General features: G+C 33.1%; 1 protein-coding gene across 1 annotated transcript in view; it reads left to right on the top strand.

Annotated features, from left to right (window-relative positions):
- Positions 1-10,023: 10,023 nt before the first annotated feature.
- The window catches only part of LOC140046542 (uncharacterized), a 31,914-nt gene continuing 19,127 nt past the window's right edge, over positions 10,024-22,810 (top strand). The window contains exons 1-2 of the mRNA XM_072091228.1: positions 10,024-10,295; positions 13,575-13,808. Coding sequence (XP_071947329.1) covers positions 10,229-10,295; positions 13,575-13,808 — 301 coding nt within the window. The 5' untranslated portion in view covers positions 10,024-10,228. The remainder of the gene's footprint in view (positions 10,296-13,574; positions 13,809-22,810) is intronic.

Genomic DNA, 22,810 nt, shown 5'->3' with positions numbered 1-22,810 from the left:
AAAATATTGACATGAGGGGGCGCTACTTCATTTGTACCAAAGATAGTGTAGGCCTAGCCTAGATCTTTGTTGTTTGTACGAAAGTACGTAATACCAGTATACCAAAGCACCTACCTTTTTGGTAACGGAAACTATTTGGAGACAAATAATACTAAAACAGTGAACGATTGATACATTGATTTAGGCCTAGGCCCTAGTAGTATTAGGCCGGGAATCAAGGCCTAGGCTAGGCCTAACTCTAGGCTAGCCTCCACCAGGCAGTCAACACTCACTCCCCAGCCTGAACTGAACAAGGCAGCCAAGGCAAGCACTTATGTCAGGATAGACTAAAGGGTGTTGCTGTTGATTCGATATCAGTAATACTAAATAAAGATAAGTTGGTATTTTTAAATGTTTGTGAATACATTCTAAAAAAGGTCATCACAAGAGGCCAAGATAGAGCCGGCCTAGGCTAGAGCCTAACATAAAAAAGAAGAGAGTGACTTTCAGTTTCATGAAGGAAGAAGAAATTCATTGACATTGGTTACAATGTTTTTCACAATGAAAGAACTCATCCAATGGCTGGGACTGACAAAACTAGAAATGTGGATTAATGTAATCTCAATGTTTATTTTTTCCATTTTGCTAATGCTTAAACTTGAACAGATTTGGAACTTATCCTGGTGGAATATCTTTATACCGCTTTTTACAAGTGATGGATTGAATGCCTACTTCAATATGATAGTGTTCCTTCGTATCTGCATTGATCGTGATGTCAAAGTTGCTGGTATGAGAGCTCTTTGGAGTGGCTTTACACTTGTTCTGGTTTTCATTTTCAAATTTTTACTTTGCAAAAGTCTAAACGGAGAACTTTTATCAGTTTTTGCAGTAATGTCGCCATTATTTATGTTGCAAGTAATCTTAATATTTCGAGGTTGTTCATTTTGCTGATTAACTCACTGACTTGTTTGAAAAAGTGTATTTTTTTAATGCTCCAGGTCAAAGCTGTGATAATAATTACTCAAGTACAACAATGAGTTACTTCTCGAAGTAGCAACTGGAACTGATCTACTACTTCCTTAATGTCGTGAAAAGTAAACCAGTATTATTAGTAAAGAAAATCCATGGAACTTCAACTTGTTCAATGCACATCCATCATCCATGTGTACAATTTACTGTAGTTCATTTATTGAGAATACTGTGGTGTAGGAGTAGGAAGGTATTACCTGTGTATCTTCTAGTTTCATACTAGATACAAAATCGACTGACTACCAATACAAGGACAATGACTCTTACATATTTATCTTTGATTATTAAGTACAGCTGTACACTATACATACTGTCATAACATTTGTTGAAATAAAAGGACTTGTTTTTTAAACTGGTTTTAATCACCTAAATTTATATTTTTTCTGGGCAAATGTTCTGTTCTGTTCCAGATTCTTGGTTGGTCTAGCTACGGGAAAACGAGCAGTCGGCAGATATCTTTCGCTTAGTTTGTGGGATAGTCATGTACTCCATAACCACTTAATCTATAACCCTGTATTTTAAACAATTTAAACTTTATCATGTCAAAGAGATAAAAATCCATATCAAATGCGTAGAGCAACCATTAATTATATGAAAATAAAATTTGTATTTTTTGAATAAACAATTTATTTTTCGTTCTTATGCCTTACAGCATATGGTACTGAACAAATAAATGATGAAGAAAAATGAAGATGAAAATGACCCAATTTGAAAAAAATTTACCTTTGACCTGCACTGGTAGTACACAAACTATTGACCGTAAAAGGTTTTAATGTGAAATTGTTAGAAAATATATATTTATATGTTGTATAATAACAATATGTTATAAAAATGTAAAAGAATATAATAATAAATTTGTAATTACAGTAGTAGTTAAATGTTAAAAAGTGTATTTTTACTTGTGTAAATAGCGCCCGCAACCTTCATTTTAAAAAAAAAACCCCAAAAAACGCATATTTATAATGGTTTCATAAACTGAACTGGTTATAACCTTTTAAAAGATTTTTTTACAGTGACGTGTTATTTATATACCATAACATTCTACTATGAAAAATGAGAAAATATGAAGAAAAAAAAAACAATATTGAAATATCTGGCTAGTGGAGTCGGCTTGGTAACAATTCGTGATGTGCAAATTACATGGGAAATTACAAGGGCAAAGAAATATCAAAAGCTATAAGTATTCTTTTAAAAAAAAGATACATAAAGTGGATTTGCCTATGGTATAAATTATTGTTAAAAATTAAAATGATTTATCAAACCCGAAAAATTGTCAGACGAAATTATAATTACTAGATGGTACGCGAGCGAAGCGATATACACAGTAATTTCAGCGTAAAAAAACTGGCGATTTCAAAGTAAGCAGGACTATATAATATATTGTCGTTTACAGAAACGAATAGACACAATGATTTATGCAAATCCAATTTGTGTTTTGTATGTAACATTAAGGTTGAGGGAAGGTACAAAGAGGAACCATTTTAAAATATATTCTTTATCCACTCTGCAACGAAATATTTTTTTCATGTTTTATAGGCCTATAAATAATATACTGTATATACACAAAAACATTTGCGATTTAATACTTTGTTAAAACTGTCACTGTCGTGTCGATTGAAATAGTAAAGTACATGTGACAATAGACCACTACGTCCTTTGTATTGTTTGTAATTATTAATTAATACAAACGTTGAGAAGCAACTGTCAGTAATATAGTTTATTTGTATATTATGTGTTTATAATCTAACGGTAGGGCCTCCCACACTCACAGTAATACAGTTTATTTGTATATATTTTTATATTAATATATCTAACAGTACCAACACTCACAGTAAGAAATTTGCGATTTAAATGGCGACCAAAAGTGGTTAATAGGTATTTACAATATTGTATAGTAGTATTGCAATACTATATCGAAGGTTTTAAGTTTATTCTCTAAGGGCACATACATTTTCCTACTTGTGTTAAACCTATACCCTATGGTTAAACCAAATAATTTGAAATGTTCCATTCATCGCAAATCAATACATTTGTATAAACGTATATTAAATCTATCAAAATAATAATTCATATTTTGTAAAGAAAATCGGCCTGTCTTCAACATTATGATGTATGATGCTGTAGGCCTACTCGAACTGTTCAACCGTTTTCAGCCATTAAAAACAAATATCGTAGGGAGGATACGGTAGGAAAATGCGAAGCAGCCTCGTATTATTGTGTGCGGGTATTTTTCAAGATGGACATCCATTAGAAAGTGTATACCACAATCAGAAAATCGTTGAACCTAAATTCGTTTTAATTGTCAATAACTAATTAATTAGTAAACAGTAAATATTCTAGAAATAACGCGCGATTTACCGAATTTTGCCCTTACGTATTATTGAACTCAATTTAATTAGTAAACAGGGTTACATCAGGTGGTTAAAATCAGTACCGAAAGTACGAACCAACTTTATATTATATACCATGTCGAGTAAACATTCTAGAAATAACGCGCGATTTACCGAATTTTGCCCTTACGTAAATTTATATATAGAAATGATAAAACGTACCTTTTTTATGTTACAATTATGTTTTGTTATACTGGAGTAAAAGTGGATGAAAGCCCTACTAAAAGTAAAATGGAGGCTAAATATAAAGATATAAATATAAAAAAAAGTTTATGATATGTGTATTATGATAGAAAGGGAAAGATAACTAAACAAACTGGTAGATAGAGTATATAACTATATTATTTATGCTTTTATAGATGACAGTTATAGAAGTATTACAATTTGTTTGTTGTAATGTCATAGACAGAATATATATAATATATGATTGAACATAAATAAGGTTCAGTAAAGTTGATAGTATAAGTATGATATATATCAAAGCTAAAAGTGGAATGCACAACACAGTCGACTGAGCGTCGTGTTCCTGTTCTGTTCCCATCAAACAAGAACTTATCCTTCAATGGATATTCAATAGAGGACCACTAGTGTGTCATTATCATTTGGAGGTATATTTAATTTTCTTTTTTACAATTTAAAAGGTGTTTTTTACCAATTAAAAGCTAGGCCAGTTACTCAAACCTGAAGCAAACTTTCAAATCAAACCAAGCCATGCCAAACAAAAGCCAGTAGCTGTCTATTGTTTGCGACAATTGAGGCTAGCTTGAATACGTAACACATCCTGTATGTTATAAAGCAGAACACTTACAATAAAATGGCATCAACAACCAATAAGAAAATTACTCAAAAAAAACCAACTAAAGTTGTATTGAATAATAACGTCAGCACTACTACTACTACCACTTCGACACCTATTTCTGATAGATCGACAAAAGACCAACATAACAGTTTGAAAACCACAATAACGGATTTAAATGTTAATTGTTTACCTACTTGCACTATGACTTCATGCAAAGGGACACCAGCTCAGTGCTCATTCTGCTCAAGTAAATTTCACCCCCAATGTGTGGGATTGAATCTGACAGGACGACGACCAATTTTCATTTGCATTCAATGTAAAAGCATGCCAAGCCATATTGCAAACCTACAATCATCGCTAGCTCAACTTACTGGCGGGATACAAGATATGATGACAGAAAATAAGGAGCTACGAACAAAAAACGCTCAATTAATGGAAACCATAAACACCCAAACCGAAATTAACAACAGAATGAGAAATGATATTAACAATATGAGAGCAGCAATAATGACAAACAACCTAAACACCACAAACCGTTCATCGAAACATACTGAATCAGATAAAAGAGCAGATAGAAACACACTGATAATAGGAGATTCCATCATAAAACACATTAAAGAAGAGGGCTTAACCAACACTGAAGTGAAATGTCTCCCTGGCGCAAAGGTAAAAGATGTCACTAAGGCCCTGCATACAAATTGTCTTGATGGTCTGAACACAATTGTTATTCACTGTGGAACAAACAACTGCGTGGACGACAAACTAGCAAGCGACGCAGTAGAAGATTTCAATGATCTGTTACAAGAAATAAAGACAAATGCCCCTGATACCAAGGTAGTAATATCTACAATATGTCCTAGGACGGACAACGATGATCACCAAACACGAGTCGATAAATTGAACTATCAACTAAAATCTTTAGCAACCGAGAATAACTGTGATCTTGTAGACAACGAAGAGAACTTTGAAATTGATTCCCTAAATAGAAGTGGACTACATCTTAGCAAACAAGGGACTACTAGACTACTGAAGAACATTGACAATTCACATAAAATAATCAGACAGAAACCAAAGTATAACAGAAAATACTACAATGAACATCAAACAGAGTATCGAGAATACGGCTGTTCCTATTGCGGCGAAAACAACCACACAACCAAGAACTGCAGACACGGAAATCCAATAAGATGTTTCACCTGCAATGAATGGGGACACAAAGCTCATCACAACATCTGTTATAACACCCAGTACTACGAGTACGAGCAACAATATTAGAGGTCCGGCCAGGAAGAGAATGCCGAAAATAATTGGTATTGTCAAACTAACGTAGACAAAAAAGTAATAGATAGTGTAATTAATATTAACAATAGATTCAATATCCTTCCTGATGAAAATAATATCACTCTAGATTATAAAGTAGATATACCAACCAACCACAATATGATTATAGTCAATGAAACTGACACAACTCCGAATGACATCTGCAATAATCAATTAAGATACAAAACTAAAAAATTCAAAAAAATAAGGAGAAGTAAGAAGAAATCCAGGGTCAATAAATCAAATTTTAAAATAATATATAATAATATTAGAGGTTATAAAAGTAAAAAATATGAGGTAGCTAGGCTTTTGCACACCAATAAGGATATTGAAATATTTGGTATAACAGAAACTTTTTTAAAAGACAATGAAGATATAAAAATTCCTAACTTTATCTGGATTGGTAAAAATCGTTTAAATGCATTAAAGAAAAGCCAGGGTGGAATTGGCTTCCTCCTTAAACAAAGCATTAAAATAATTAATGATAACCTATTTGACTCAAAGTCAGATGATCTAGAAAGACTTTGGATTAAAGTTCAATTAACCAGTAATACCGATTCCATATATTCCTTATGTGTAGTATACTTTCCTTGTGAAGGTACAAATAGACAATTATCGTCTGAGCTCTATTCGCAACTACTATCAGAGATACTTTCAATCCAAAACCAAGACCAAAATTCAAAATTAATTGTACTAGGAGACTTCAATGGTAAAATTGGCAATAACATTTTACAAGGAGATGTGTTACTAAACAATAATGGTAAAGGCCTGTTGAATTTAAGCGAGGACAGTAATCTTATTATATTAAACAGTAGCACAAAATGTAGTGGTAAATTTACCTGGGTAAACGGTTACTCATGCAGCATTTTAGACTACATTCTAGTATCAGAAACCGTTTATGAAATTACTAAAGAACTGTTTATAGATGAATTGTATATGTACCACTTAGGAAGTGACCACAATGTACTATTGTTAGAACTAATTGGTGATAGTAATTTAGAAATAAACAATAAGAAACAAAAGCTGATTAAAAACAATAAAGTTACTTGGAATATAGATAAAAATACTGACTGGGAACCTTTCAGGAAAGAAATTAAAAACAAATTTGAAAACTGGGACACCTCAAATTTAAACGCAAATGAAGCATGGAGGATATGGAAAAATAATTTAATTACGGTAGCAGAAACCACATTGGGTCATAAGAATAATAATAAAAAACTTAATTGTTGGTATGATGAAGAAAATGACAGTTGTATCAAAAAAAGGAAAGATGCTTGTAGATCCCATAGAATCTACCAAAAAACGAAAAATAATAATACATTTAAACAAGAGGTATGCGATTCTCTATGGATGACTACCAAGAAATAAGAAAACAATGCAAATCACTAACAAAACAAAAAATATTACAAAAGAAAGTACATAGATGTTCCGAAATTATGAATAAAGGGGGGTCTCAATGCAAAGATTTTTGGTCCGAGCTGAAAGATAAAACACCCGTAGTCACACCTAATTCTATCTTTATTCCAGGTACAAAAAATGTTACTTCTGATAGAAATTGTATTAAAGACTCATTAAAAACTTACTTTAGTAGTATTAATAAACATAAATTAAGTACTAACAATAATTACCTTTATCATGAACCTCTATTACGACATACCATTGGTGATAACTCACCATTATTAGAACAATTTATTTTCTCTCACGAAGACATCGAATATGCTATATCAAAATGTAAAAATAATAAGAGTCCTGGTGATGACTCAATAACCAATGAGATATTGAAAAATGGAGGTTCAGAAATTGTAGAAGCATTATATAAGTTATTTAAGAAATTATCTACACTTGAAACTATACCCGAGGAATGGAACATTGGTAAGATTATACCAATACATAAAAAGGGTGATCGCAAAGAGTTAAGTAATTACAGAGGCATAACCTTAAACTCTACTGTATCTAAAATATATAATAAACTTATTTCTCAAGCAGTGTCAAACTTCATTGAAGAACATAATTTGTTATCGGAAGTTCAGGGTGGGTTTAGGAAAGATAAAAGGTGTGAAGACCATATTTTTATATTAAAAAGTATAATTGCTTGTCGCCAAGCGGAAGGGGAAAAGATATTTCTTGCATTTATGGACTTCAGCAAAGCGTTTGACACTGTTTGGCGAGATGGGTTGTTTTATGCATGTAAAAACATGGGTATTAATGGAAAAATGTTAAATATTATTACAAATCTGTATAAAAATTTAAAAGGAAAAGTCTCCTTTGGTGAATACGAAACTGACATCTTCAACATTGATGAAGGTGTCAAACAAGGCTGTCCACTCTCTCCTATTCTTTTTAATATATACATAAATGAACTTAACAAAATTATTAAGGACAGAGATTTAGGCATTAATATATTTGATAAAAAGATTGGTAACCTATTCTGGGCCAACGATATAATCCTAATTGGAGATAGTGAAAGTGATCTAGAATTATTATTGAAAGCAGCAAACGACTTTGCAACAAAATTTAAAATGGTATTTAATTTTGAAAAATCATATGTAATTGTAACCAACCAACGCATTAACAAACATAGAAAATGGCCAATCAGTAATAAATTTATAGACGAAGCCAACACGTATAAATACCTAGGCATGCACATATCAAGACATTTAAAAGATACATGCCATATAGATGAAACGATTAAAAAAGGAAGCAGAATTATTGCATATATAAAATCAATCATAAATGAACAAAATGATTTCAATAGAATTATGTATGGTAATATACTTTGGAAAGGCATTGGAATACCAAGGATAACCTATGCATGCAGTATTTGGTTTTGTGAAAGCAAAACATCTATCCAAAAAATTGAAATTATGCAATATCAAATGGCTAAATATCTTTTAAAAGCACCAAGGTATGTTGCAAAGGAAGCCCTTTATGGTGAACTTGGATGGCAATCGATTGAGTCCATACTATCGGATAGAGGAATATCCTACTTCAAAAGATTGAAAAACATGGACGAAGGTCGTTTACCAAAAGTTCTGCTAAGAGCGCTCTTTGCACTTGAAAACACTTTAAATTGGAATTGGCTACATAATATAAAATATCAACTGTGATATACAAAAACATTTTAACTTAGAATATGCTAATAATTGGCTTAAAGGTTTCAAAGAAAAAAACACTATAAGAGATAAGATGAAATGGCTTGAGAATGCTAAGAATAAACCATCACTAAGTAATTATATAAGGTATAAAAATGAACCAAAACTAGAAAAATACTTATTAGATAAGTGTAACTACCATGCTTCAAACCTAAAATTTAAAATTCGCTCCAATTCTCTACCACTTAGAGAAAGAAGCATGGTCATCTCAAAATGCAGGTATATGTTTATTGTGTAATTGTAATGAAAAGGAAACTGTATATCATTTCGTATTTGAATGCAAACGACTTGAGTACGTTAGACATCCAATACTCATGAACCTTAAAGATGAGCTAAACAACAATAATCTATCCATGTTCTGGGAATTGTTTACTACTAGCTCTCTAGATCTTAAATACCACTTATTCTTCGATGATCTTGAAATCCATAATGAATTTAAAATTACACCAAATCAATTGACCCATGATGTATACGAATTAGCAAGTATTATTTTCGACAAACATTGTAAAATTTTTCTGACCATGGCTTGGAACACACGAAATGATTTATATAATACAATTCCTTCTCAAACTTAATTTATTCATTTTCTTAGTATTTAATCTGTCTCAGTTTTCTTAAATTTTTTTTTTTTTTTTTTTTTGTTATTTTGTTCTTATGTCTAATTTCTTGTTTTGTATTTATATTTAAGTGTGTATGTATTATTTTTCACTGTAAACTTGTTGCACATCTCATTGAGACTGTGCCTCTGATTTAAAAGAGATACAATAAAAGTTCAGTTCAGTTCAGTGTCTATCTAATCTAAATAATATTAAAGAGGATACGAAAAGAGAGTATTATGAAAAAAGCGGTAGACGATTATGACAATGAATGAATAAAAAGAAAAAATAACCATTCGCAATTTCGCTTGCAAACTACACCACCCCCGCAGTTCATAAAACCATAAGTACTATATTTTAGACTCGGATTTTAGACTAGAATTAAATGTGTATCCGTTTTATTACAGGAAGATATAGATAGTTTGTATACTTTATGAACTTTTATTTAGGCCTATAATTTAATTGTTAATTACATTTTTGCATCAGTGGCACTCGGCCACAATGGCCATAACAAAAAAGAATGGTAATACATTAATACAGCAACATGTATAGGCCTACCTTTTAAAAAATAAAATTGAAAGAAAAAAAAAAATCGAAAAATCATTAAATACAAGTCAAAGTCAATCAATAACAAATGAATGATAAGGATTAGGAAATAATAATAGATTATGATAGAAAAATTGAATTGAAATGTATTTGGTAAACTTGGATAAAGGTCGCAGACTAATTATCCGTGTGTTTAAGTTTCGAGGCGTGTGTTGAATTTCCGTCCGGGATTACACAGTACATCCGGAAGTCATCTTCACTTGGCCGTTAACTATTGCGCATACACATGCACTTGTTTTACCCGGCGGTCCATTGTGTATGATAACGTCAACGTCATCAAAGCTACTTCGGCTATTCTAGTCTACTAAACTTGTTTTTAGAAAGTTGTATTATGAATTGCGTTTAAAATATTGAAAGATGACTAATCTTAAAACGATTTTTGTAGGCCTATTGTTATTGATTGGATATATATACTCAGTTACAGGTAGGTAAATGCAAATCTAATTTATTACGCTTCTGGTACAGGCTGGTTGTATTTTTTGCAAAACGTTTGACAAGAATACCGTAAATGATCTGGCTCTTTAAATTAGATTTTTACATAAGGTAAAAGTTAAATTCGATATTGGATCAAGCATCCTAGTATAGTAAAAAATGAAAAATGTTCAATATTTTGGTAGAATTGCTGTATTTGATATTTGTTTATTCATTTCAATTGAATAACAACTGTAACATTTTTAGTAAGTAAATCGTGACAAAATGGTCTAATAGAATATATGTTGCTTATTAATGCCATACCTATTGAATGGAAAGAATCTATAGCGAGAGACCAATACGATGACGAACAAGTGAACACAATTGAGAAATCCTTGTTCCGAAAAGAGAACAAAGGTAAATTATAGGCATTTTATAAATGAAATATCTACCAATCCCATTGCAAAGGCAAAATGGGAAGTAGTCTTCAATAATGCTGAACTAGATTGGTATGAAGTATGGACAAATAAAATACACAACTTTAAGATTGGAAAATAGTAGAAAACAATATATGTGACAGGTGTAAAAAAGAAACTGAATGTGAATTACATATGCTAGTTGAATGTACAGCAATTCAAAATGTATGGCTTAAATTTAATGACCTCATATTTAAATTTTATTTGCAACAGAAGTTCTATTAATTAGTATAAAATAATAACAGGTACACGAAACATAGTTGTAAATGAACTAATTTTATTATTCACATTTTGCATTTACAAATCATGCAATTTGGAAAAATGAGAAAACAATAGAGTGATATGGAATTTGTTTGCATTTGAATTGAAATCCTTAATTACAAATGAATACGGATGTAATTTTATTAAAGCAGACAAAAAATGTAAAAATGTAAAAACTAGCATTTTAGAGAACTTGCCTATTTCATCCACTGTTTTAATATGCAATATTTTAATTTATCTGTACAGTACAATTTTAAATATACAATATGTATAATGTATCACTAATTATTTTATCAATGGTTCTATTATAGCTCCATCTGTATAGAGTCTATTTAACTTTATGCCAAATATGCATCTATATTGTTTTAAGAATGACAGAATTATTTATACTATTATACATTGAAAATGAGAAGAAATTACAATAAAGGTGGGTGATTCCCACAAAAAAAAAAAAAGGAAATCGTGTTCACCAAAATCTGAAATCAAAAAAATCATGAATATATGACATTCTTTCAGCCTATTCACGATAGTCATGGTCTCCATTGTTTTTGAATGGAATTAAAGTTCGTCCCAAATATTCGTGTTGCACGTTTTGAACTAAACTACAACAACAGATTCTCAAAGACAAATAAATATTATTCTGTTAATGGTTTATTAATTATTATTACAATTGACAGGATTTATTATAAGGTTCTAATAAATTCTGGATTTGCTTAATTAACGTCGTTTTCATGCAGGTAAAGTAATAATAATGAATGACCAACTATGTATTGGTTTGGAGAATTATTGTATTTTTTTTAATCATGGAATTAGTATGGCCAAATAAACTAATCTGTACAATTTAATGAATACCATTGTAACCGAACTGTTAACATGTAGGCCTGCAGGTATTATCCGATCGTGTCAGAGGCCTCAGTTAGCTGTATGGGTAATATTACACCATAAGTCCATCATCCATTCTATCAACCTTTGACGATCGCACTACCACACCCGTTATTTACTTTTATTTTCAATAACAAATCGTGATTATGAAATAATAATTTCCACCATTTTTTTGGACGAATAGACTAAAAATAGTAGTTGGTAGTTTCACGTCCTCTCTCATGAAATTGTGGAGCCTTCATTACTATCGACCGTGGTTCAAATGTGAAAACGCCCACAAATGTGAAAACAACCACAAATGTGAAAACGCATCACTCACTAACGTGAAAACAACCACAAATGTGAAAACGCATCACTCACTAACGTAAAAACAACCACAAATGTGAAAACGCATCACCCACAAATGTGAAAACAACCACAAAATGTGAAAACGCATCATCCACAAATGTGAAAAACAACCACAAATGTAAAAATGCATCACTCACTAACGTGAAAACAACCACAAATGTGAAAACGCATCACTCACTAACGTGAAAACAACCAGAAATGTTAAAACACATCATCCACAAATGTAATAAAGAGCGCCCACAAATGTGAAGACGATCATTGCTAGTATTAGTATTATATATTACGTATTTCCAAGTCGATGTTCGGTGTTTGTTGAGCATGTACATGATACTACAAGGTCATTTATATCATTGCCTTTTAGTTTTAGTTGTTAAGTTGTTGGTTTAATATTATCAGGAGGTATACCTCACTGTTATTACATGTCGATTCTACAAGGTCCTATACAATTGCATTTTGTAGTGCTTGGTCGTCAATTCGTTGGCTTACTAAAGCTTGGTTCCAACTAGAACGTAACGCAAGGACGTAAACGCAACGCAAGCGTTTTAACCAATGACAAGCGAAGTTATAGACAGTTAGCAATCACAAGCGAATAAGCCATCGCTTGTGATTGGTCAATTCACTTGCGTTGCGTTACGTCCTTGTGTTGCGTCGCTAATGGGAACCACGCTTAAGTACGTATAGTTAAGTTCCAAGTCGATGTTCAGTGTTTGTTGTGCGCGTTCACGACACTACAAGTTCATTTGGTACTCATATAATGTGTAGGTAACTACTATGTAGGCATGTATAGTTCCAAGTAGCAAACTACAACTACAAGTAGCAATGATATGACCTTGACACTGAAGTAATGTGCACGCGCGCAGCTAATTGAAAACATCGACTTAATAGTAATCCAACGCGCATCGCGTGTACTCACAAGTAGGCCTATTGAACCAACTCAATATAATGTATATAAATAGGCCTATATTAACATGAACTCGTAAAATACTTAGAATAATTCTTAGGTCTAGCACTAAGTTTGATGAATTGTTGTTTTTTTTTACATTTGTGGGCGAAAATGTCTTTTCACGTTTGGGTGATGTATTTTCACATTTGTGGGTGAGGTGTTTTCACATTTGTGGTTGTTTTCACATTTGTGGGCGCGTTCACATTTGCCGTTTACCGTAGGCCTACCACAGCCAGCTAAATCGATGTGGGACTCGAGGACAACCGGTCCTAGTTCTGGTGATAGAAGGACTCCAGTAGGCCTACAGGTCCAGTATAGTCCTACACTAATAGTTTTATTTCTTTATCAATAAATACTACCGTACTGTTGTTTTCTCTTTTAGGTGGCTTGGTACTAGTTGCTGAACGTATTTCCTTGTTTACAGCACATTTTGAAAAATCTATCAACGAGACTTTAGATTTTGAATCAATTCAATTGAATCCACCACCAGAATATGTACAATATGCCGAATTTGATCATAGAGATAGAAAAGTGTATTGGTCTGATAAAGTTAAGAAAGAGGTACGGAGATCAAATTTAGATGGCTCTGATCAAGAAGTTGTATTGTCAGATGTTTGTAAGTACATTTTCAATAATAATAAAAAAAATAGTTGGATGGTCAGAATGTTATCATGAGCAGTCAATTATAAATAAAATATCAAAGTATCTGTCAAAGCGTACTGCCTCTACATTAATAAATGCCTCTGTCACTTCTCGCCTTGATTATTGCAACTCTCTTTTTTTTGCCCTACCGAAATCTTCAATGAATCGACTTCAACGTCTCCAGAACACTGCTGCACGCCTTCTAACTCTTACTAGAAGATCCTCACACATATCTCCTATTTTATATAACCTCCACTGGCTCCTATTGACTCCCGTATAAAATATAAGATCTTTTTACTAACATTCAAAGCGCTACTTCTTAAACAACCTACGTATATCCTTGATCTTCTTCCCACCTACACCCCTCTTGCTTGTCTTCGTTCGGCTGATCAAAACCTACTACTTGTTCCTAGAATTAACACCAAATCTTATGGACAAAGGTCTTTTATGTTCTCTGCTGCTTCTCTTTGGAATTCTCTCCCTCGTCATTTTACTCATTCAACTTCTATTGCTGTTTTTAAAAAAGAACTTAAAACGCATCTTTTTAACATCCAATATAAGCGCCTTTGATTTTTACTTCGGTTTAGTTGATTCTGACGCTATACAAATACCTAAATTATTAAAATAAAATATTTTCTCAATTCAACGAATACAAACATTATTTATTTATTTTATAACACATCTACTGTTTTATTCAATTTATCCATCGTAAACCATTGGCGAAGATGCCACAGCCGCTACTGTAGGCCAGTAACCAGGCCATCCAAAGAGTTGTACGCGGATTAGAATAAACGGCGAGCATCACAAAATGTTGCAAAAAGGTGGACGTGCACTAAAGCCCATTATCATCATTAGATATAACTTATGTTAGGTAGAATTAATACCGAACGGTTGTGATACATAATGTATTAACCAATCAAATTGCAAGAATATAATCATGTGTATTACAAAATAAATTGTATTTGCGTATTCTGTACACTTTACTTTGTATAATTGATGGATACGATTTTGTAAATAATTCGATCTTGATTAATGAACACAGTTTTCTAATTGCATTTAAAAGCAAGGATTACTTAAATTTGAAAAGATATATAATAATTTATTTATGAAAAGTACGGATTTGTCTAACATATACATATATTAAATATAAAATAATGGAGGTTCTTAGTAGTTACCATAATCTTTTAATAATGTATTTATCAAATGAGGTGTATGGAAACTGAAACGGAACCTACTGGATGCCATGCTCTTCCAGACCGTCCTTACCGATAATGTAGGCCTACCTTATACATGACCTGCTGTCTTGGTTCTTACATAAAGCTTGGTTTCCACCTAGGACACATCGCAAGCCGTAACAACTGTCGCTTGTGATTGGTTAATTGCGGATCACGTCCTTCCGTTGCATCCTAGTGGGTACCAAGCTTAAAGGTTGAAAACCTCTTTGAGCTTGACTCTCTGACCAAACATCCAAACTATATCCGTCTGCAGCAAATTGATTAGTATACCGCCTTCACATGTCTTCAGTCGTTCTTGATCGGCTCTCGATATTAGACATGTGGACGAGGTATAAGAGAAGTTTTATTACAAGTATTGGGACAACCTGACACATTGTTACACTGTGCGATTCCCGCGATTATAAGTATTATTATATAAGCTTTTATTTCACTATAATGTAGAGTACAAAATATAAAATAGTTATAAAGATTAATGTAAAATAATGCCAAACCAGCTGGCATAGGCCTACAATTTGGAATTAAAAAGCAGACAGTGTTCACAATCAAATTATTAGATAAATTAATACGTAACAAAAAACTATAAATAGTTATACTTAAAATTCACCAAAACTAGAAATACCAAATATAACAAACATTTCAGAAGCACCCACACAGAATTTACTCAAATTAAGCAACATACGCAAACAATTATTGTAACTTTTAAGGAATGAAATGTTCGCTTATTGGTAATTGAACCAAAGACTACAAAACAATAGAAACTCATACAGTAAAGCCTGTTTTTAATTCGACTTTATTCGACGCTATGATCGCTGATCGTTAAAAGTTCAACGACGAGCCTATACCGGGCGCCCAGAAAGTTTATTCATGTGAAAAGCCACAAAAGGTTTGATTATGTAGATATATAGCAAAGATTCAATAATCAATATTTCTGCCGGGTCTTATACTGTAAATCATCAATGACAGCAACTTTATCTGTAACTGTAAGTTGCCCGAGACAGTAGCCCCAAGTGACCACTAAAAATGGTGTTATTGATGTCAAGAGCCACACGGCTAGTTTCTTTGCATTGTAACTGTCACACATTGGGATGCACAAACAGACAGCAACTTTATCCTGTAAGTTGCCCCAGACAGTAGCCCAAAAATGCCCGTTGGCGCGGCAATCATGCGAAGAGCCGCACGGCATAATTCCTTTTACATTGTAGCCTAACTATTATCCTTTGGGATATACGAATACCGTTGACAGCAACTTTATCCTGTAAGTTGCCCCAGATAGTAGGCCAGCAATTTCCGATTCCGACCCCCTACAAGATGTAATAACTCGAAAAGCTATTCGACTTTTGGTAAAATCCATTAATTATGAACACAATTGATTATAAAGTTAAATTAAATAAGTTTGAATTTAATAGTATGCGTTATTAATCTTGAACGTATTTCAAAATAAAATACTAATCATGTTCTAGCAACGGTTTTTACTTTTAGTTTACCGGTGGGTCATTTGGTCTACTTTCAAATCGTTTGGCCCTGTTAGAGTATGCAAGACTTTAAATTGTATTTATTATTACATTAGCCTTAAATAAACTACGCGGATAACTTAGTCATATCATCCTGGGCAAAATACATCAAGCTTCGAATTATGAAGATTTTACTGGTATTGATTTTATAACCCGAAAGGATAGATCACCCAATGAAAGGATTCTTTATTACGGGATCAATGCACTAATACCAATCTTATAAGAAATTTAAATATCTAGATTATAGTTAGTTAAGTTTCTTACACGCAACGGCGTTTCTAGGTCAATCATTATAGACAACAAACAACACAAACAAAATACCATAACACATCAGATAATTTAATTGATGAAGAGTGTGAAAATATTTTGGATAGTTTTTGTAAAAGATACCTAAAACAAGCATGGAAATTTCGAAATGATTCACTGAATTCCATGACTCATGTTATCTACATTGCTACATTAAGTAAATTGAAAAAAAAGTGTGGGGCGGGGGGGGGGGGGGGGGGGGGGAAAGGGGGGGGGGGGGGAAGTTCGTAATAAGCTGTGTTTATCAGTTGATTTTATTTTATTTTATACACTTTTACTATATCTTGTTTTGTATTCATTGTGTAAAGTAATGATCTACTCTATGTATCGATGTAAATTGGGGGGGGGGGGGGGGTAGGATAGGGGTTGATAGTTGCTTTTACCTTTTTTTACTTTTCTGTTAATTGTTATATTTTATATTGTGAAGGATGCACCTTTATGCTAAGTGTGCCACCGATCTAAAGGTGTAATTCCAAATAAATAAATAAATAAACAACAAGCTAAAAGGAAGGAAAATATTTAACAAAACAATTCGTTTTCAAGCGAAATGGAATCTTTCGATCAATCATGAGAAACCTAATGATTCCGGCCAAAAAATCAATTTACAGAAAATATGTGAAAATTATAGACCTAGCAGAGACCAATTATGTTGGTGTAGGTCTTGTTGATACAATAAGAAAGGTAACCATACAAGTTTAATATATCAAATATATTATATATTGAACAAGCTCAGAGTCTCGGTGAAGAGGCACTCAGTGTGTGCATGGCACGAGGTATTTTTTTGGATGACAATCCCATGTTTTTTGTTGTCTTAGTTATAGGTTCGGCCCACTTTTATTTCTTCGTCTGTTCAAATGTTTATTTACAATACATTGCACATAATGATAATAATAATGTAGAATTATAACGCCATACAGTACATTATACTTCAACAGCATTTTTGGGCTACTGTCTGGAGCAACTTACAAGATAAATTTGCTGGTATGTTCGTATATCCCAAAGCCTAGGGTAATAGTTACGATGCAAAATGAAATAGCCATTTGACTCTTCAAGATATTAAATCTGGGGCAACTTATATTATAAAGTTGCTGTCAATGGTAGGCCTAATTCCGTATAGCCCAAAGGGTAATAGTTACAATATAAAAGGGATTTTGTCGTGTGGCTCTTCGCATGATTAAATATTGTATGGCCCAACGGGCATTTTTGGACTACTGTCTAGCGCAACTTACAGGATAGAGTTGCTGTCAATGGTATTTTTGTGCATCCAAATGTGTAACAGTTACAATGCAAAAGAAATTAGCCGTGTGGCTCTTCGCATGATTAAATATTGTATGGCCCAACGGGCATTTTTGGGCTACTGTCTGGGGCAACTTACAGGATAAAGTTGCTGTCAATAGTGTTTTTTTGCATCCCAATGTGTGACAGTTACAATGCAAAAGGAATTAGCCGTGTGTGGCTTTTGACATGAATAACACCATTTTGAGTGGTCAGGGCTACTGTCTCGTGCAACTTACATGATAAAGTTGCTGTCATTGCTGTTTTAACATTGTATACACATGGGGACGATGTTCAACAACTTTTATCCGTGTGGCTTTTCACATGATTAAATCTATTTTTTACCCCTCTTATTTGGTGTCTCCCAGGGAAAATTTACAGGATATGACCCGGCAGCAATATTGATTATTGAGTCTTAATCTACATAATCAGCCCATCAAACCCAATGTGGCTTTTCATATGAATAAACTTTCTGGGCCTTTCCCGGTCTGACTAGTAGGCGTAGGCCTACTACTATACAGTCAACTCTCCCAATACCGGACACCCTTGGGCGGGCATATATTTTCCGGTTTTTCGAAAGTCCGGTTTCCTGAAAACATATTTTTAAAGTCATCACGTTGTCACTGAAAATGCTTTGAATCACCGGTCCGAATGCTGCCCGGTACGGTCTCCTAGCGTAGGGAAGGCCTAGGCTAGGCTATGATTGTGTCAATCTAGTTTTAATTAAATAAATACTGATAGACCTAGGCCTACTTTATTAATATTAAGCTACAGTAATTCAATTTACCTTTTTTAAAAGTTACATTATTTACTGTACCAATAAAACATGTTACAATAGTAAATTATTGTTTCTCAATGTGTTTTTAACGGCAAAAAGGCCTACGTACGTACGTACGGTGAACATAATTTCGGTCTGTTTATTGTTTTTCGTGAGCTAGCTAGCAGCAGCAGCATTATATTATATAGGAAAATTACACATATGAATACAATTAACAGACACATTTAAGAAAAAGCAAACGTTAAACACTCAACATTTTCAAATAATTACACAGATATCTTAGAAGTCAACTACTCGATCAATTGCAATAGATATGGGATAGGGCTATTTTTGAAACGTTAAGTTCTGATGAAATGGTATTAACTTTTACGCAGTTACATTGAAGAGCCATTCTTTGATTGTGGGAACCAGTGACAAAACCGTTTTGTCGAGAAGACTTTTTCAATTCAACTCTACGTTGCGACAAAGATTTGAGATCGAGTATATCAAGAGCATCCTGGTTAGAAACATAATTTTACGAAGGAGACCTCTTGACCACAATGGTACCGCATATTCAAGGATATGACGAATATAACCTAGCTACACAGAAAGCAGTTCGTTAACATCTTTTAGCTTTCTTAACATAAACAATTTCTTATTTACTTTGTTTATCATAAGATCAACATGGCTATGCCAAACTTAAAGCAACTCCAAGAAGTTGAACAATGTCAACAATTGATAAATGGTTTATGCGAATGTTCATGGAGGGGTTTAGTTTGAGTGGAGAGGAAATCAAGGTTAGCTTGAAGAAAACTTTGATTCCACACAAATCTACTTTCTCCAAGCGTCAAGTCACCAACGTACTTTCAGACATGCAAAGGAAAATAATCGGGACAAGAATGGTCCCTTGTGGAACACCTCTAGTTAACAGAAAAGTAATTTTTATATTTGCACCTTTGTTTACTGTTTGAAAGAAAATCGACGACCCACTTCAAGATAGATGTGGATAATCCTAATAAGCTATTCGATGGTCGATCAAGTCGAAAGCTTCAGTAAAGTCGGTAAGAGCCAGAGTACATATTGATCCTCTCTTTTCTCAGAACTTAAAACATTAAGAAGTTATAAATATATATCAGGCAGTGGGTTGTGAAAATCGCTTTTTGGTTCACAAATTTTTATTTATCAACCAGGGACTTAATTGTATCAATCAAACATTTTGAAACTTTTTTCTCAGCTATTTTGGATAATGTAGACGTCAGAGATACCGGTTTTAATTTGTCAATAGAAGGGGGTGTCTGTTTGGGAAGGGGAATCACATTTGACAATTTTCACTGCAAAGGTGCCAACTGAACTGGCATAACTGCTCTAATTGGGATTGGATTAGAGGCATAGTTGCCGTTTCTGGCATTATGTTTTTTAGTATTATTTAAATGCACAAGGAATCTGGCATAATGCCGCGGCATTATTTAGCCGTTTTTAACATATTCTGGCATAATTTTGTGCTTTTTTGTTTTGTTTTACTCAATTTCTGTTTTTTTCCCGATTGAATTAAACAAATAATTTCATTCGTTAAAAAAAAAAGTAATCACCAGCATTTGATAACTTTATTTGTAAACTATAAATATTACTTTCTTTTCTTTTAGCATGTTAGGCCTAATATTTCCAATTAAATGACAAGAACAAGAATAAGATATTGAATTCCACAATAATTGATCTGCTGCTGTATAGATTAAAGTGGATAAACTAGATAAAAGTGGCTATGTAAATAGTATATGCTATAATCAGGATTAGGTTGAAATTTTTGGTTAGCAATAAATAATTATTAATGATAATCGATCTTATAGTGTAGGCTGGTATGTCATTTATATGAATGTCATGTATATTTTTTGTTAAAAGCAAACTTTGACTTTATTTCATATCTTGATAATTATAAGGAATGAAATAAAATATGTTGCAATTTTTTTTAAAGACATTTAAGGGACCAAATTCGAAATGGCCGCCAACATTCAAATAACCCTACTAAAAATAAGAATATCACCAATAATACAAATTATGAATGTGGAACAAGTCCATTTTGATGGTATTACTGTACCCATTATACAATCTTAACTATGTAAAGCGATAATCTGTCGGCCATCTTGGATTTCAAAATGGCCGCCACTAAAAATTTAAATTTTTAACTAATTGTTTTTAAATATGTGTGCATAAATTGTTGTTTGTACACCAAATTCTAAAATTGTCACTTCTCACAGGATTGTCTAAATATAAGGCTATCTAAAGTTGTCAATGTTCTCTATATAACAGATATATAATACACCACTATGACTCTTAAATTAAATAATCGTTCAAAGTTGGAGTTGCAAAAGTATGGAACAACTTACCAATTTATATCAAATATTCAACAACAATTATGTCTAACAAGAGGGTGAGCTCGCTTCGCTCGCTCCCCTCTAGGAAGTGTAAACGATAGTTCTCGGAATGATAATGACTCGGGTAAAAAGGTTTTAGAAGGACGTTCTCCTTGTACGTTTTCTGTCGATTACCATTATTGAAAATGCTTGACATTCGAAAAACTAAACCTACTCTCTTTCATAGTGTTTATTGTTTGGTAGGGTGAGGTGGGGAGGCAGAGTTCATTTGAGGGAGATGCTTATTCGAGGGATTTTTTAGTTTTAATAATATCGTAACATTTATAATCAAATAAAATCCTCTAATAGATATGAAAAGTGGTAAAACATAATAACAAATGCTTGGTATTAGTTAACAGTGTGATGAATTCTATTACAATACAATAATACATTATTTAAACATCCTTTGAAACTAATTTCCGCGACAGTGTAGGCCGTTTCGGCCCAAGAAGGAAGATGTTTTAGATGGCTTGCAATATGGGCCCTAATGGGACACAGATAGCCTACAGTTATTCCTGCCAGCTTACTCAATAAAACTCAACTATCGGGATTTTATTTTTTAACTACTGTACCTTTACACGCGCGGTCCGATCCAAAAATAAACAAAAAACTAAAATGGCTATAGCCACTAACGACCAACTTAACTGAAACCAGGTATTTGCAAGGTGAACCTGTGAACTCATCGTGAACCCTGGAAATTGAGTTAAAAATCTACCGATGAAATCAGACATTTTGTTTTAGAACTCTTTATAATATATACCTAAGATAGAAATATGGAATAATATCGTAATAGTGAAAACTGTTTTACATTTTGCAGTATAGTACATCTGAATATATATATCAAATTTACAGCTACCAAATCCACTAGTAGCGTTGATTTTTTGGACACTATAGTGACCATAGAAAATGGTACACTCAAAACTGACCTATTCCGTAAACCCACGGATAAAAATATGTACCTGCTCCCTAGCAGTTGTCACCCCCGACACTGTACTAAAAACATACCGTACAGTCAAGCATTACGTATCAGACGTATCTATTCTTCAGATTTAGATTTTCAGAATCGTACCGAAGAACTAACCGGACATCTCCGGAACAGAAATTACAAGAAGGAATAAATCGAAACTGCTATAAAGAAAGCAAAAGATATTCCTCGATGTCAAACACTGACGTACAAACCACGTCAGCCAAAAAAATCGACCAGAGTGCCATTGGTCACAACCTACCACCCTAGGTTGCCTCCATTACGGGCTATTATTGAGAAACATATGCCCATTCTACAGTCCACAGAACGTCTCAGGACTGTTTTTCCGGAACCACCCATTATTGCATTTCGTAGACCTCCCAACCTTCGTGATATATTAGTCAGATCCAAATTTAAGAGTGAAATTAACTCTCATGACAGCCAAAATTTGGGCAGTCACCTTTGCGGCAAATCTTGCAAAACTTGTTCATTGGTTGATTCTACTGAAAAATTTGAGAGT

This window comes from Antedon mediterranea, chromosome 4, assembly GCF_964355755.1.
Source record: "Antedon mediterranea chromosome 4, ecAntMedi1.1, whole genome shotgun sequence".
Taxonomy (NCBI): domain Eukaryota; kingdom Metazoa; phylum Echinodermata; class Crinoidea; order Comatulida; family Antedonidae; genus Antedon; species Antedon mediterranea.
This window is presented reverse-complemented; position numbering and strand designations above follow the sequence as displayed.